This window comes from Ambystoma mexicanum, chromosome 10 (assembly GCF_040938575.1).
Source record: "Ambystoma mexicanum isolate Mex_15411 chromosome 10, UKY_AmexF1_1, whole genome shotgun sequence".
Taxonomy (NCBI): domain Eukaryota; kingdom Metazoa; phylum Chordata; class Amphibia; order Caudata; family Ambystomatidae; genus Ambystoma; species Ambystoma mexicanum.
Genome location: NC_090932.1, coordinates 1,560,028,056 through 1,560,041,785, shown reverse-complemented (window position 1 = coordinate 1,560,041,785; position 13,730 = coordinate 1,560,028,056). Strand labels below are relative to the sequence as shown.

General features: G+C 44.0%; 1 protein-coding gene across 1 annotated transcript in view; it reads right to left on the bottom strand.

Moving 5' to 3' along the window:
- Positions 1-13,730, bottom strand: part of LOC138492582 (ras-related protein Rab-36-like) — a 143,919-nt gene that overhangs the window by 40,039 nt on the left and 90,150 nt on the right. The window contains exon 7 of the mRNA XM_069619854.1: positions 5,272-5,323. Coding sequence (XP_069475955.1) covers positions 5,272-5,323 — 52 coding nt within the window. The remainder of the gene's footprint in view (positions 1-5,271; positions 5,324-13,730) is intronic.

The window sequence follows — 13,730 nt, the reverse complement described above, 5'->3', positions numbered from 1 at the left end:
GAGAATTTTGTATATGGCCTCAGGGCGCTTACATGACAAGCAAACATAGAACATAGAGAAGCGGCAGATGCAACTTAAAGAAAAAAGGGCTCTCAGGTCCATCAAGCATTATCAGTTCAATTTTATATATAAAAAATAAATGTTTTAAGGCGTTTCCTGAATTACAGAGTGGAGATACAACCCTTGATGTACAGGGGAAGCAAGTTCCAGAGTGACGGGGCCCAAGCATTAAAGCCTGCACCGCCAAGATTGTTCAGGGCAACACTTGGTTCTTCCAAATCTTCAGGTCTTCGATCTGTGGTAACCTCAGGATCGAAAGGACCAGATAAACATCCTCGAGCTGCAGGCTGTTTCACCGGGAGGATAGTACAGGGGCAACATGCTCCCCTTGGAAGCAAGACGACACGGAGCAGCACAGCTTCGATCCCTGGGTCTGCGCTAAGAAACCTCTGGGTATTAAGCGTGTTATAAATAACCTATCATATCATATCATATCATGGCGCTCCAGGCTCCACTGCCCAATATCAAGAACAAGGTAATTCAGATTTGGATGGACATTTTAACATCAATGTTTTACATCAACAAGCAGAGAGGCACCAGGTCTCCTCCACTAGTGCACTTGGCTGTAAAGTTGGGGGAGTGGCAGTTGATCAAGGTATAGTGCTGCAAGCCATTTCCTGTGACTAGAGAATGATGAGGCAGACTCCCTGAGCTGCCTTGCATCCACAAATCATGAACCGGAGTTTCATCCAGATGTGATACAGGAATTGTTCAACCCCAGGTGTTTGCCACTCATCAGAAGAGTACATTCCCCAGCTTTACTGAGCTCTTTTGGGGATCCTCTAGAAATTACATAGGAAGGGGTGTATGCCTGTGCATTTTACCCCTCTGTCTGGACTCTTCTGGGAGTCCAGCGATCAAAGGGCTGCTCACTAATTCTGATAACCTCTTGGTGGCCAGCTATATTTTAGTTTTATGACCTCATGAACTGTGGGGTAAAAAGATATTCCCAGAGCAACAGAGATGGAGAGGCCATGCTACGCCCTATTGTGAGAGTGAAGCTGGATAAGTGTGGAGTTCCATTGAAATATAAAAGCCAGCACAAAACAGTGATTTCGACATAAGGCCTTGTGAATGAGCGAGAATGGGCCTCCCCCTATTTTGTTAGAATGTAAAGGCACTCAGATGAAGAAAAGTGTGACTCACAATTGTAATATTATTAACATGGTCCAATGGATTCTAAAAAGATATGTGAGCTGCAGATGCTGACTTCGTGTAAAGGCACATGTGACAGAGTTAAGGCTGCAGAAGTGAACATGGAAGGAAATAAATACATTTGAAATACTGTGCATTTGGAAGCTAAAAAGGAGGAATGATGCCTTACATTTAAGAAATAAAGTCGAATGATAAATTGCATTCATCAGGAATAACGATACTTAATTTCAGCACATAAAATGACAACATTTATAGGGAAAGGCCTATTTCATTCTTGCATAAATGAACATTGGTTTCTTGTCTAGCTATAGTCTAGTTATGTGAAGAATACCAAGAGTGTACTTAATTCTGTTTATACAGTATATAAAGAAAGATTATACTGTGAACAACAGGCCCTGGTGCAGTACTAAAAGTTACATGTATACAGTGGGTAAATGTAATATGCTAGCCTTTCAGAATTGTGAACTGCAACTTGTTTTTCTCTCCGAGCTGAAACTTCGACCCAAGACCTTTGGGACTGGGTTTATCAAGGAAACAGGCTTGGAGCTTCAGTTAAAAATATAAGAAATGTTGCAATAGAGACTTAACATGACCACATGAAATGACCTTTAAGATCAAGTTCCCCATGAAGGGTGCATTAGCTCTGAGCAAAGACCCTTTGAAGCTCAGGAGAAGAGGATAGAATAAACATGGGCCAGCAGATGGCCGGTCACATGTTTAAAGATAAATGAGACCTACGGGTTGGTGGGGGGCATCTGAAACTGAGAGGCCCATGTGAAGCATTGTCATTGATTAACAATTAATACATTTTCTCAAATAAAAGTGCATCATGTGTCCCATCGAGCTCATCCTGGGTTCATTTTAATGGGGATAGAAAGCCAGTTGGGACCATGTAAAAACGAAATGTTCATGATGTACATAACTTAAGTTGTGATAAAAATTATGATTCTGACATTTTCATCCATCTGAGTAACTGAAAAATTGGTGAAGTGGTAGACGGTGGAATTAATGTTGGAAGTATGTAGTGTCAGAGTTGTGACTATTACGGCACAGCCAGCAAGCACAAAAAATGGTGGCTCTGCCCAGGAAGGGCGTGCCGAAATAAAATTTGTATTTTCCGACTCGCCATTACATGTAGAATTTGAAAATATAGAGATGTATGTAGTTATTTGAAAGATTAGCATAGCTCCCATGTTGTTAGATTTTCAGGACCCCAAAAGGTAAAACCCACATGTCATTTTGGGATGACAAATCGTTCTCCTCCTTCAGCCTACATCTGGTATAGACAATAAAGACATGGGTGACTATCCTTCTAAAACCCCTGACTCCAGTCCAGAAAGGGGGGGCGGGGTCCTGAATCCAAAGGAAGTAATGCTAAAATGCTACCTTTCAAGTGAATGGGGACAGGGGTCAAACAAAATTTCCCTTTGTTCCCTTGCATCCCAAACCAGAATTACCAAGCATTGCATGTCCTTTGAATGTGTGGTGATTTGAGTTCCTTTTTCCCCAACCTTGACTTTAAAATAAAAGCCTGAAAACGATTTCCCCATTTGAGTTCTTTCTCAAACATTGCCTTTTAAATGAAAGCCTAAAAACGATTTCCCCATTTGAGTTCTTTCGCAAACACTGCCTTTCTAACAATAAAGCCAAAACGATTTTCCCATTGAGTTTCTTTCTCAAACATTGCCTTTCTGCAAATAAACCCAAACAGGTTTTTCTATTGTATTGTGAATGTTTCTACTGGTTAATTTGCAATTAAATCTGATGTAAGATGTGACTGCATATTTCACAATTCTAACTGTGTTATTTTAATAACGGAAAGTCATTTGGAGTTGTGATATTGTGTAGTGCCACAGCATTGGTGGTTGATGTTGTTTTAGATGGTGGACTCTTTTGTTTTGGACATTTCAAGATGACTGATAAGCACCTAAATTAGTAAAACAGGGAGGGAATACCCCATAGGGATAGTCAGGTTTTTGCCATACCATTTAATAAAGTCATTCTAAAGATGCCCTCCGAAAGTCTGTGTCCATCTTCCGATCCACCACAGTTCCTAACTAGCTAGCCTTAGGACATCCTGGTTTATCAGAAAACAACATATGCATTATTCAGGCTGAGGGGAAGGATACTCCTTACTCACAGTACTGGAGCAGGTGCACCAGGTACTGTCATTGGTCTTTGGAGAATTGAAGTAATCCACTCTCTAAGTCTTTGGATGATGTGTTGCCCTTCATTTCTTCTCAAACTTTATCAGGGCTTCAGATAGAATCGTGCAGGACTTAACTGTCAGCTAAAGGAGCTCATTTCATCTCAGAGGGTGATCCTTTCTCAGTATTCAATCCAGTGGTGAAGGGCCACTTTTGATGGGTTGTGTCGTCTTTTCCCCCAAAGGAAACCCTGTCATTCTCAATGAGATCTTAAAGTAGCAGCTCATTGCCATAAACCCTTCAGACATAGGCTACATCAGGTGTTCGGCTGGTAACAAGGTAAACAGCTTTTTGTTAGACGTCATCTGGGCTCTGTGGATTTGCGTGTTGAAGATCCTTTTGGCGGGAGAGGCCTTTATTGTGTTCCACAGAGATAAAGAGGTCCATCGGACGCATTCTTCCTTTGTCCCAAAGGTTATATTAAGTTTTCATCTTAATCAGGAAATCTCCCTTACGGTTTTCTTTACTTACCCTTCCTCAGATCCAGAAGGGGTCCTCCACTGTCTAGTCATGAGGAGGGCTCTTAGACTTTATCCTGACAGACATACATTTAGGATGGAATTTAGGCTCTCAGAAAACGGCCCCAATGAAAACAACACAGAAATGGCCAGGGTGAAAACAATCCTCTACCTGTCTTTCATCAGCCTAGTTAGTCATTCGTTCCCTTACCCAATGTGTTGTGGTTTTGTGTTTTAACAAAACATAATGAAAATAATGTACCACTGTTTGGTTCTCACTGATATATATATAAAGCATGGGTTGACACTTCTAATGCCTACAATATTGTTGATGCTGGGTAAACCCCAGCTTAGACCTTTTGTCACGCACTACCATGCATTTCATTACTGATTGATGTATCTGAACATTCCTATTGTTTATGCTGTCAATAAATTAATATTTTTTCAATTCTGGTAATCAGAATTTGGAAGTGTGGTAAAAAATGTGGTATTACAAAATACCAACGTCCTACCACTATTGCCAAACTCATAATGGGGCCCACTGTCTTTGGTCACAGAAATACAGTTCTTCACTTTTGCAAACTGGTCATTACGTTATAGCTACCGCACCCTATGACTTTGCCTATTGCGCTCTAAAGAAAATCCGACATAACATAGCTCATTACAAATCAGAAATGAATATCATGATAAACAGAATCATACTTTCTGCTTAGCCAAACTAGTTTAAGAAATCAAAATACCTCCCTCTTTTTAACAGTCCATACACTATCATTACCATCATGTTTCTATTCCATGCCTTTTTTAAATTCTGCGAGCCATGTTTCCCCCATTCTTCCTGCTGGGGGGGGGGATGTATGAATTTCCCATCATTTCTATGAAGCACCACAACTGACTCAGCCCTCAAGCACCCTACCTACACAGACTCCCTTATTACCCTGCAGTAGTCTCCCTCTCACAGTTTTCCACTCTCATATTTCTCCCCTTGCTCACTACCCACCATAAATTAGCTGCCCTCTTCCACCAAATATCCTTTCATTTAGCTATTCAATGTCCTCTTAGTTCTGACCCAAAAACATTTTCCAAGCCCCATTCCAAAAAGTGTCCTGTAATCTCAGCCATCTTGAATGTTTTTGCCAGCCCCTTAGTATATATCCTCTAGAGTCATTCAATTGACCTGCCTGTCCCTAGTTCAGTTTTGCTTGTCACAACACGCAGGGTACGCCCCTTCTCCATGTCACCTCAGTACATGTCACTGCTGAGTTACCCCAGAAGAATCTCAAAGAGTTTGGCCTTAGTTTGATACAAGGTGTTTTTTTAAAAAACATGGGCAGTTCCCAAAACAGAACATATGTTTCAGGCCTTGTACTTTCTGAGGATACAAAGGACCATACCTGGTGTGTTCTAGGGTCTGGATATCTGCCAAGTCAAATGCTGTTACAATCACTGCAATAAAAATACACAGGGTTAATCATGTGAGCTACAAATTCTCTGACTCAAAACAGCTCTCGAAAGATGCAGCAGAATGATGAGGATTGGTGAAAAAGGTGCACATTTGAGGAGCTAGCACTGTAAAAGATGGGATCTCTCACGAGTAATCAAGCATTCAAGAGATGCATTAAACAATAGTCTAAGAGAGACTGAGAAGACCTGGAGAGACAAATGTGCAAAACCCAGTAGAACAGGAGATGGCAGGCAGTGTTTAGAAGAGATTGTGGGGATCTGGGGGGAGCAAAAGGGATCTGAGAGAGACCCTGTGGAGCTGGAGAGACAAGAAGAATTCAGAGAGTGCACCCAAGCACCTGTAGAGGGCACACGAGTGTGTGGGATCTGTTGGGGTTGACGAGCCAGAAATCTATTGGTAAAGACACTGATGAGCTGAAGAGGGAAGAGAATTTTTTTAGGGAGATGGCCTGAAAGGCAAGTGAGTGCCGTGGGAATTTGAGCTCCTGCAGATCTGGGAAAGGCAATCGAGTATGAGACACCCATTAGACCCTGATAAGGTGGATAGCTGTTATTAGAGGTCACAAGTAGCTGGAGAGGGTGCAAGGTCGCCAGATTTGAAGTGGTAGAGGGATGTGAGAGAGACCTAGATAAGTTGGGGGGGACAGACAAAATGGCAGCAAGACCCACAAGAGTTGAAACAGGCACAGGCATTTGGCAGAGACAATGGGAGCTGGATAGAGACAAAGTATTTGAGGAAGAACCAGGGAGGGCAGAGGGTACTGCACCAAAATGTCGTTGCAAACACTGCAACATTTTATTTACTGTGCCTCAGCGCCGTACTGAAATGCTGACCCCCACTACACTAAGTGTCGGTGTAATGTGGGTCGGGAGTTGCAGGGGTGTCCCGTGCCTCCATTAGATGGTAGCAGGGGACAATAAAGAAAACAAAATGAAAAAACAACCCTCCTGTACCAGTTCAGACCCACGTTAGTGGGAGAGAACTGATGCCGCATGGATAGAGGAGAGATAGCGGCACATTTCTGTGTGTGCCACCGAACAGGTAAGTGGGTAGGGGGGGACGAGGGGATGGGGATGCACAGCACAATGATCTATGTGATCACTGTGCCGCGCCATAATGGGACTCAGCATTCTGTAAGTCAACATTATAGGCGGCGCATTGATCACATAGATCTGGGCAGAGGGATGTGTGAAAGACCTAGAGGTGTTGAACAAGGTAAACACAAAGGACAGCTGTAGAAGGTATACAAATATGCAAGACTCTACATTGCTGAAGTGGGCATGAGGATGCTTGAGAAACCACACAGATTCTGAGACGGCAGAAGGACACAGCCGAGATCCTGAAGCGGGAATAACTGGAGGTAGTAAGACATAGAGGAGCTTGAGGGAGCAGAAGAAAGTGATCATGATCCAGGAGAGGTGGAAAGGGCAGAACAATCTGAATGGGACCCTACAATACAGACCCTTTGGAGCTGGAGAGGACAGAAGGACATGACATAAAGCTGATGTTTCTTGCAGTATAGATGACATTTGTGTGATGTTAGAATTGGAGACAACTGACAAAGGTCTTACCACCATCAATATGGGCAACCTCAGAAGGCTGGGCAACATATCTGAGGTTGTTTTGCAGAAGCAGAGGGGTACATTACATCAACAGGAATAGTTGGTAAGTAGGACCTTCGGGTAATGTGCATTTGATACATTAAATGATAATCTCAGAGGAAATCCATGGATTTAGCAGAAGGAAACAAATTGGGGAATATTGCATTCTGCACAGATAATCAAGACTCGACTAGTACAGAGCAATTCCCAGATAGACATGAAATAAATGCCACTTTTAGAGCTGAATGTCAGCCATATCGCAGACATCTAAGCCTCAACCATTGATAAGCAGTTCTTGACAGGTCAATCTCACGTGAAGATAGCGTTTAGTTATGTTTGTGCACTCGCCGATGAAGATTCCTCACTTGACCACTAGATTCTATAGTGGCTTCATGTACATGTTGAAAACCATGGGTGGAGGATCAACACCTGAGGCATACTATATGACACAGGTGGGAGGTGACATGGAGGTATTGAATTGAATGTCTAGAATAAAATGATGAAAAACACTCACTTACTTGTCCCAGGCCTATGCAAGCAGTAAGAGTGGCTAATAAAAGTAACATGTCTGAACATGTCAATGGCTGTTGAATAGACAGGCATCTCTGTCATCAGTAAAATGTATGACATTATCCATCACCAATGAGAGACCATGTTACTTGGGGCGCAAACACTAATGATAGAAATGTAGCAGGTTATTCTTGTCAATCTGACTTTTCTACTGAATGGTAAAGTTCTTCCAATAATCTACCTAGGAAAGCTGGATTAGTGAAATAGCTAAAGTGGATTATATCAGACAAGTAAAGACTTGAGTGCCTTAAAGATGGGCACAACTGATATATTTTAACACAAGGGGGAAATGATATAAGCAAGTGATAACTCACAATTTCAAGATTAAAGTACAGAACCTCCAAGTTGAAATGTTGTACAATTATATAAAGATGCCCATCATCCCACAACATCCATTGGGTATAACGATTAAAGTAGAGATCATGCTTCAGCTATGTGGAGAGGCTGGAGATTAAATGGAAATGGGTCAAGGCATAAATCGTACCAGAAATCTCAGATCTGATAATAGAAATTTTGTCCAAATAGTAAATTGTGTTGAAAATCACAAAAACATTGAATGGACGGCTGGTGATTGTCACAATGCCTAATCACCCTAAACATGTTTCGATTATTTTTATTAGTGGCCATTTTTTCTTACGAAATTAACTTTTAGAATGCCCACCAAAACGTCCTCACACAATGGCAGCCTAAAGTCTCCCCGATGTGGTCAGGGGAAGGCAGCCGCTACCTGATCCTAACCCTGGGGGTAGTATTAGCTGGGTGGATCAGATGGGAGGAGAAGACCATCAAGGGAATGTAAAGAGTCTGTCAGGAGTGGAGCAGTATTAATCCTCTTCAGAGGGTGAGGGTTGCTTAGTTACCTGAATAGCTCATGGCATTGTTGTCATTGTAAGGCTTCCTCTCCCAAACTTACCAAAGATACAAAGTGTAAGATTCCTTTAGGTAAACAGGATACCAATATGTATAGGGAACAGGCTGTTAATGCTACTATTTGTAGTAGTTAGGGTACTTTATTAGGGTTGACCAAACCTAAGGAAAATACATTACCTCCTATGAAAGCTCCCCTTAAAAATATATCCTGTGCACTTCCTAAACGAAATACACTAAATGAGATTGAAACAACTAAGAACATTATGGACTTCAAGTATAATGCTCTTAGTACTGAGACGAGGAAGAGGGATGCAGAGTTAGTGGAACGTAGTGAGTGGTCTAGTCATTGAAACCACCCACACCAGAGCAAGACCTTTGAACATTTAAAGGCCCTTCAGGTGCAGGTAAGGGGGAGGCAGGAGAAGCAGTGGAAGTAGTGGGAGCAGGAGATGTGTGGGCAGTGTGAGCAGAAGAAGAAAGTACAAGCTGGGCCCGACCCATTGTTAGTAGCTGTACGCCGTGCATGGCAAGTGGCAACGGTCGGAATCCCAGCCAGATGCAGAGGACGCTGAGCGGGAAGTGGTGTGGTACCCCAGAGGAGAGAGAGGTTCTCCTGGTCCTGCATCTCGTTTTCGTGAACCGTTGTGACCGAAGCACGTGTGGAGCAGCAGGTGATCCAGTGATAGCCCGGGTGAGCACAAGAAGGCGAGCTGAGGCTATCAAATGTCAGCGAGGGGGATGGGGGGTCTCCCCCCGCATATATATGTGGTGTAAAGGGATAAAAAAGAAAAAGTCAGCATTTTCGGCCGTCGCAGTGATCACATAGATCCATTTGGCACAATCAGGTTCTCTGGCACAATCAGGCTAAATGTTATGTATTGTTATGCTAACAATGACTGCCTGAGTGGTCATTCTGGCGGTTCTGAAAGTAAAGAGGGGATAAAGGTAGAGCGAGATTGGAGGTGTTCTGTTGCCATTTTCTGTTCGGTTAGCACCATTCACTGAGCATGGTTGTGGTTTCCGGATCCGTGGGCTCCCATGTGCTGTTTTCTTTTTTTTTTGCTACTATGTGTGGGTTGTTTTGGTTGTGGGTTGTTTTGTTTTTGCAGTGCAGTGAAGTGCTTGTGGTTTGCGGTGCAGGAGAGTGGTTGTGTTTGTTTAGCTTTTGAGAGGCGTGTGCCAAGAGTTGAGGTTTTAGCGGTTGGGTTAGTGGGGTTATCTTGTTCTTTCAGGCATCTGTCTTGTGTTTCTTTGGTCTACAGTGTTTTTATCGAATCCTTTATATAGAATGCCCATATATGGAATATTTTATATGAAAACTTTTATAGTGAATGCATTTAGGGCTGGGGTAAAGGGTAAAATATTTTTGGGAAACGGTCTGGTGGGTTTTTAAGGGTGGGAAACAGGGGATTGGGGGGACCCCCCAAAAAATAAAAAAGTGCATTCACTATAAAATGTTTCGTTATTAAATATTAGATATATGGTCATTCAATATAAAAGTTTTCAGCATAAAGACATGTCACCTGTTTCTATGGTCTTGCTGTCTGTTGGAGAATTCCGCTGTGGTTCATTTGGCCGGTTCTGCATGGGGCGGTGGCCTGTATCAGAGGCTGCCTAGTGCTCCATGGCAGGGACAGGAGGTGAGGGCTTCCCCCACACAGGGTTGAAATTGTTAAGGTTATCTGTTGTTTTTTGGTTGTAAGAGTGCTCTGTCTAGCATCATCTCCCTTTGTTCCTAGGAGGTGGTCCCCTCCCTATGAGTTCTAAGCGCTCCCTCTCCTGTCGGGTGTTAGTTAGTGTTTAATGGCCCTTCGTCTCTCTAGCAACTTTTCCTGTCCCTTGGGTTTAGCCTAGCGAGTGGGCTCGGCTTTGGAGGTACCAGATTCATTCTGGTTCTGTGGCGAAGAGCCAGGTTTTGAGTAGTTTCCTGAATTTTAGGTGTTCCTTTGTATTTCGGATGTCTTTCAGGAAGGTGTTCCAAGTTATTGCTGCCAGGTGAGAGAAGGAGGATCCGCTTAGCTTTTTCCTTGTGTAAGGTTTTAGTTCAAGGCGGATGTTGTTGCATGATCTGAGTGTTCTGGTTGGTTAGTAAATCGTTATTTTCTTTTGTAGGAATTCTGCTCCTTGGCCATGGATTGCTCTGTGTGTTATGCACATTGTTTTGAACGTGATTCGTTGTTTGACTGGAAGCCAGTGTAACATTTGTAGCGCTGGGGTGATGTGGTCTCTTCGTGATAGTTTTAGGAAGAGTCTGGCCACTGCGTTTTGGATATGTTGCAGTTTCTTCAGTAGGTGTTCTGGCATTACGAGGTAGAGGCTTTTGGCGTAGTCAATTCTTGACATGATGAGGGCGATGATTGTCAGTGTCTTATGGGTGAAGGACAGGAATGGTAGGATTCTTTTTACAGAGTGTAGGAGGAAAAAACATTTCTTGATTATTGCATTTACTTGTGATTCTAATGTAAGCACGTTGTCCATTAGGATTCCCAGGTTTTTGACTATTTTCGATGGTGTGGGTGCTGGTCCTAGTTCTGTGGGTCATGGGACATAAGTGTTATTTTTCAGGTTGTTGGATATAATCAAGATTGCATGGGTTGAGTTTTAGGCTGTTTGTGTTCATCCAGTTGTAGAGTTCTTTGAGACATTTGCCGGCATCGTGTTTTCCTCTTGTGTATCTTCGATTTTATAGATGATTTTTGTGTCGTCTGCATAGTTGTTGCACGTAAGGTTGTGTTTTTTGATGATCTTGATGAGCGGAGCCAGGTAGATGTTGAAGAACAGTGGAGATAGGGATGATTCTTGTGGTATTCCACAGTCGGTGTCCGATGGAGCAGAGTTGAAGGGTTTTATCCAGACAGTTTCTGGTTTATTTGCTAAGAATGATTTTATACAGAGTAGTGCTAAGCCTGTTATTCCTACTTCTTCTATTCTCTTAATGAGGATGTCATGGTTGACTGTGTTGAATGCTGCGGAGAGGTCGAGTAGAATTAGTGCAGAGTTTGTGCCGGAGTCTGCATTTGTCATTAGGTCGTCCCAGATGGATACGAGTGTCGTTTCTGTGCCACTAGTGGGTCTAAAGCTGACTTGCGCCTGGTCCAGCAGCTGGTATTTTTCTATGTGTTCTTGTATTAGTTTGTAGACGTAGGTTTCTAGTAGTTTTGCTGGGTAGGGAATGTTTGAAATTGGTCTGTAGTTGGAAAGGTCTTCCACGTCTCCTCCCATGCCCTTGATGAGTGGTTTAATGTGCGCGATTTGAATGATCGCAGTACTTTCCCTGTTGCAAGTGACTGGTCAAAAAGGTTTCTGTAGTGTTCCAGTGGTGCACCGTGTGTGAGGATGGATTTGTAAATGTCTGAAAGACAGAGGTCCATGGGGATCCTGCTTTATTGCTATGTTTTACCAGCTTGACAAATGTCTGTACTGGTATTTGTGGGAAGCTTTGGAGTTTATACTGTGGTTCCTTATTTGGCGGGATTGGTTGTGTGTTTGGGTTGACTGGTCTGCTTTGTATAATTTGCTGGATGACCCTGATTTTTGTTTTTGAAGTTGTCTGCTAGGTCGTCGCATGGTTTCTGGGAAGGTACTGGGGTGTAATCTTCCAAGAAGGAGACAAAGAGCAGATGAACACTATAACCAGTATTGCCAAGGCCAATATGGGCAATAACTAAGCTAAGTAAATGTAATCTTCCAAGAGTGAGAAAATGCTATAACCAGTATTGTAAAAATCAAAAGGACATAATAAAGGAGCACAAGGGATATCACTTGAAACTGCAGGACAAAGGCACTCCTTGTATAAAGGATCAAGAGGGAGAGGAGTATAACCTGCATTGCCTAGGTCAAACTGATGCATATGAAAAGTATTGTTCTTTAGTACTGAATACCTGTAAGAGAAGTTGTGATCCAAGTGTGCTTAAAGTCAAGAGACATACAGGGTAATTCATAGAATTTCGCACAAAAGTGGCGCACGCGGCTGACGCACAGTGTCCCCGTGCGATACACTGCACCAGCCGCGTGCGATAAAATCCATTTCATCGCACAGCGTATTCATGGATTTTAGCCTCCAAAACCAGCCGTGGCGCAGAGTGGCGCAGCGACCCTGCAGCAGCGCCAGTTACGCCCCCAAGAACGCCCTCGCGCAAGGAAAATCCATCAAAATCCCCAATTCATCGCAAATGTCTGCACTAACCCTGGACCAGTTTACAGGGCTGCCAAACAGCAAACGCCAAGCGGGGAACGTGTATTTCAGGGGTTCGCGGGAAGTTTCACACGCGATCCCAACAGGGTCCGTGTATTTCAGGGGTGCGCGTGAAGTTCCACACGTGATTCCATCAGGGCACGTGTATTTTGGGGTGCGTGGGAAGTTCCACACGCGATTGGCCTAGGTACGTGTATTTTGGGGTGCGTGGGAAGATCCACATGTGATTGGCCTGGGTACGTGTATTTCGGGGTGCGCGGGAAGTTCCACACGTGATTGTCCTGGGTACGTGTATTTCAGGGGTGTGCGGGAAGTTCCACACGCGATTGTCCTGGGTACCTGTATTTCGGGGTGCGCGTGAAGTTTCACACGCGAATCCTACCAGGTACGTGTATTTCGGGGTGCGCGGGAAGTTTCACACGCAAATTCAGCAGGGTACGTGTATTTCAGGGGTGCGCGCGAAGTTCCACACGCGATTGTCCTGGGTATGTGTATTTCGGGGTGCCCGTGAAGTTTCACACGCGAATCCTGCCGGGTACGTGTATTTCGGGGTGCACGGGAAGTTTCACACGCAAATTCAGCAGGGTACGTGTATTTGAGGGGTGCGCGGGAAGTTCCACACGCGATTGTCCTGGGGACGTGTATTTCGGGGTGCGCGTGAAGTTTCACACGCGAATCCTGCCGGGACGTGTATTTCGGGGTGCGCGGGAAATTTCACACGCGAATTCAGCAGGGTACGTGTATTTCAGGGGTGCGCGGGAAGTTCCACACGTGATTGTCCTGGGTACATGTATTTCGGGGTGCGTGTGAAGTTTCACACGCGAATCCTGCTGGGTACGTGTATTTCGGGGTGCGTGGGAAGTTTCACACGCAAATTCAGCAGGGTACGTGTATTGCAGGGGTGCGCGGGAAGTTCCACACGCGATTGTCCTGTGTACGTGTATTTCGGGGTGCGCGTGAAGTTTCACACGCGAATCCTGCAGGGTACGTGTATTTCGGAGTGTATGCGGGAAGTTTCACACGCGAATTCAGCAGGGTAACGTGTATTTCAGGGGTGCGCGCGAAGTTCCACACGCGATTGTCCTGGGTACGTGTATTCCAGGGGTGCGCGTGAAGTTTCACACGCGATTCCATCAGGGCACGTGTATTTCA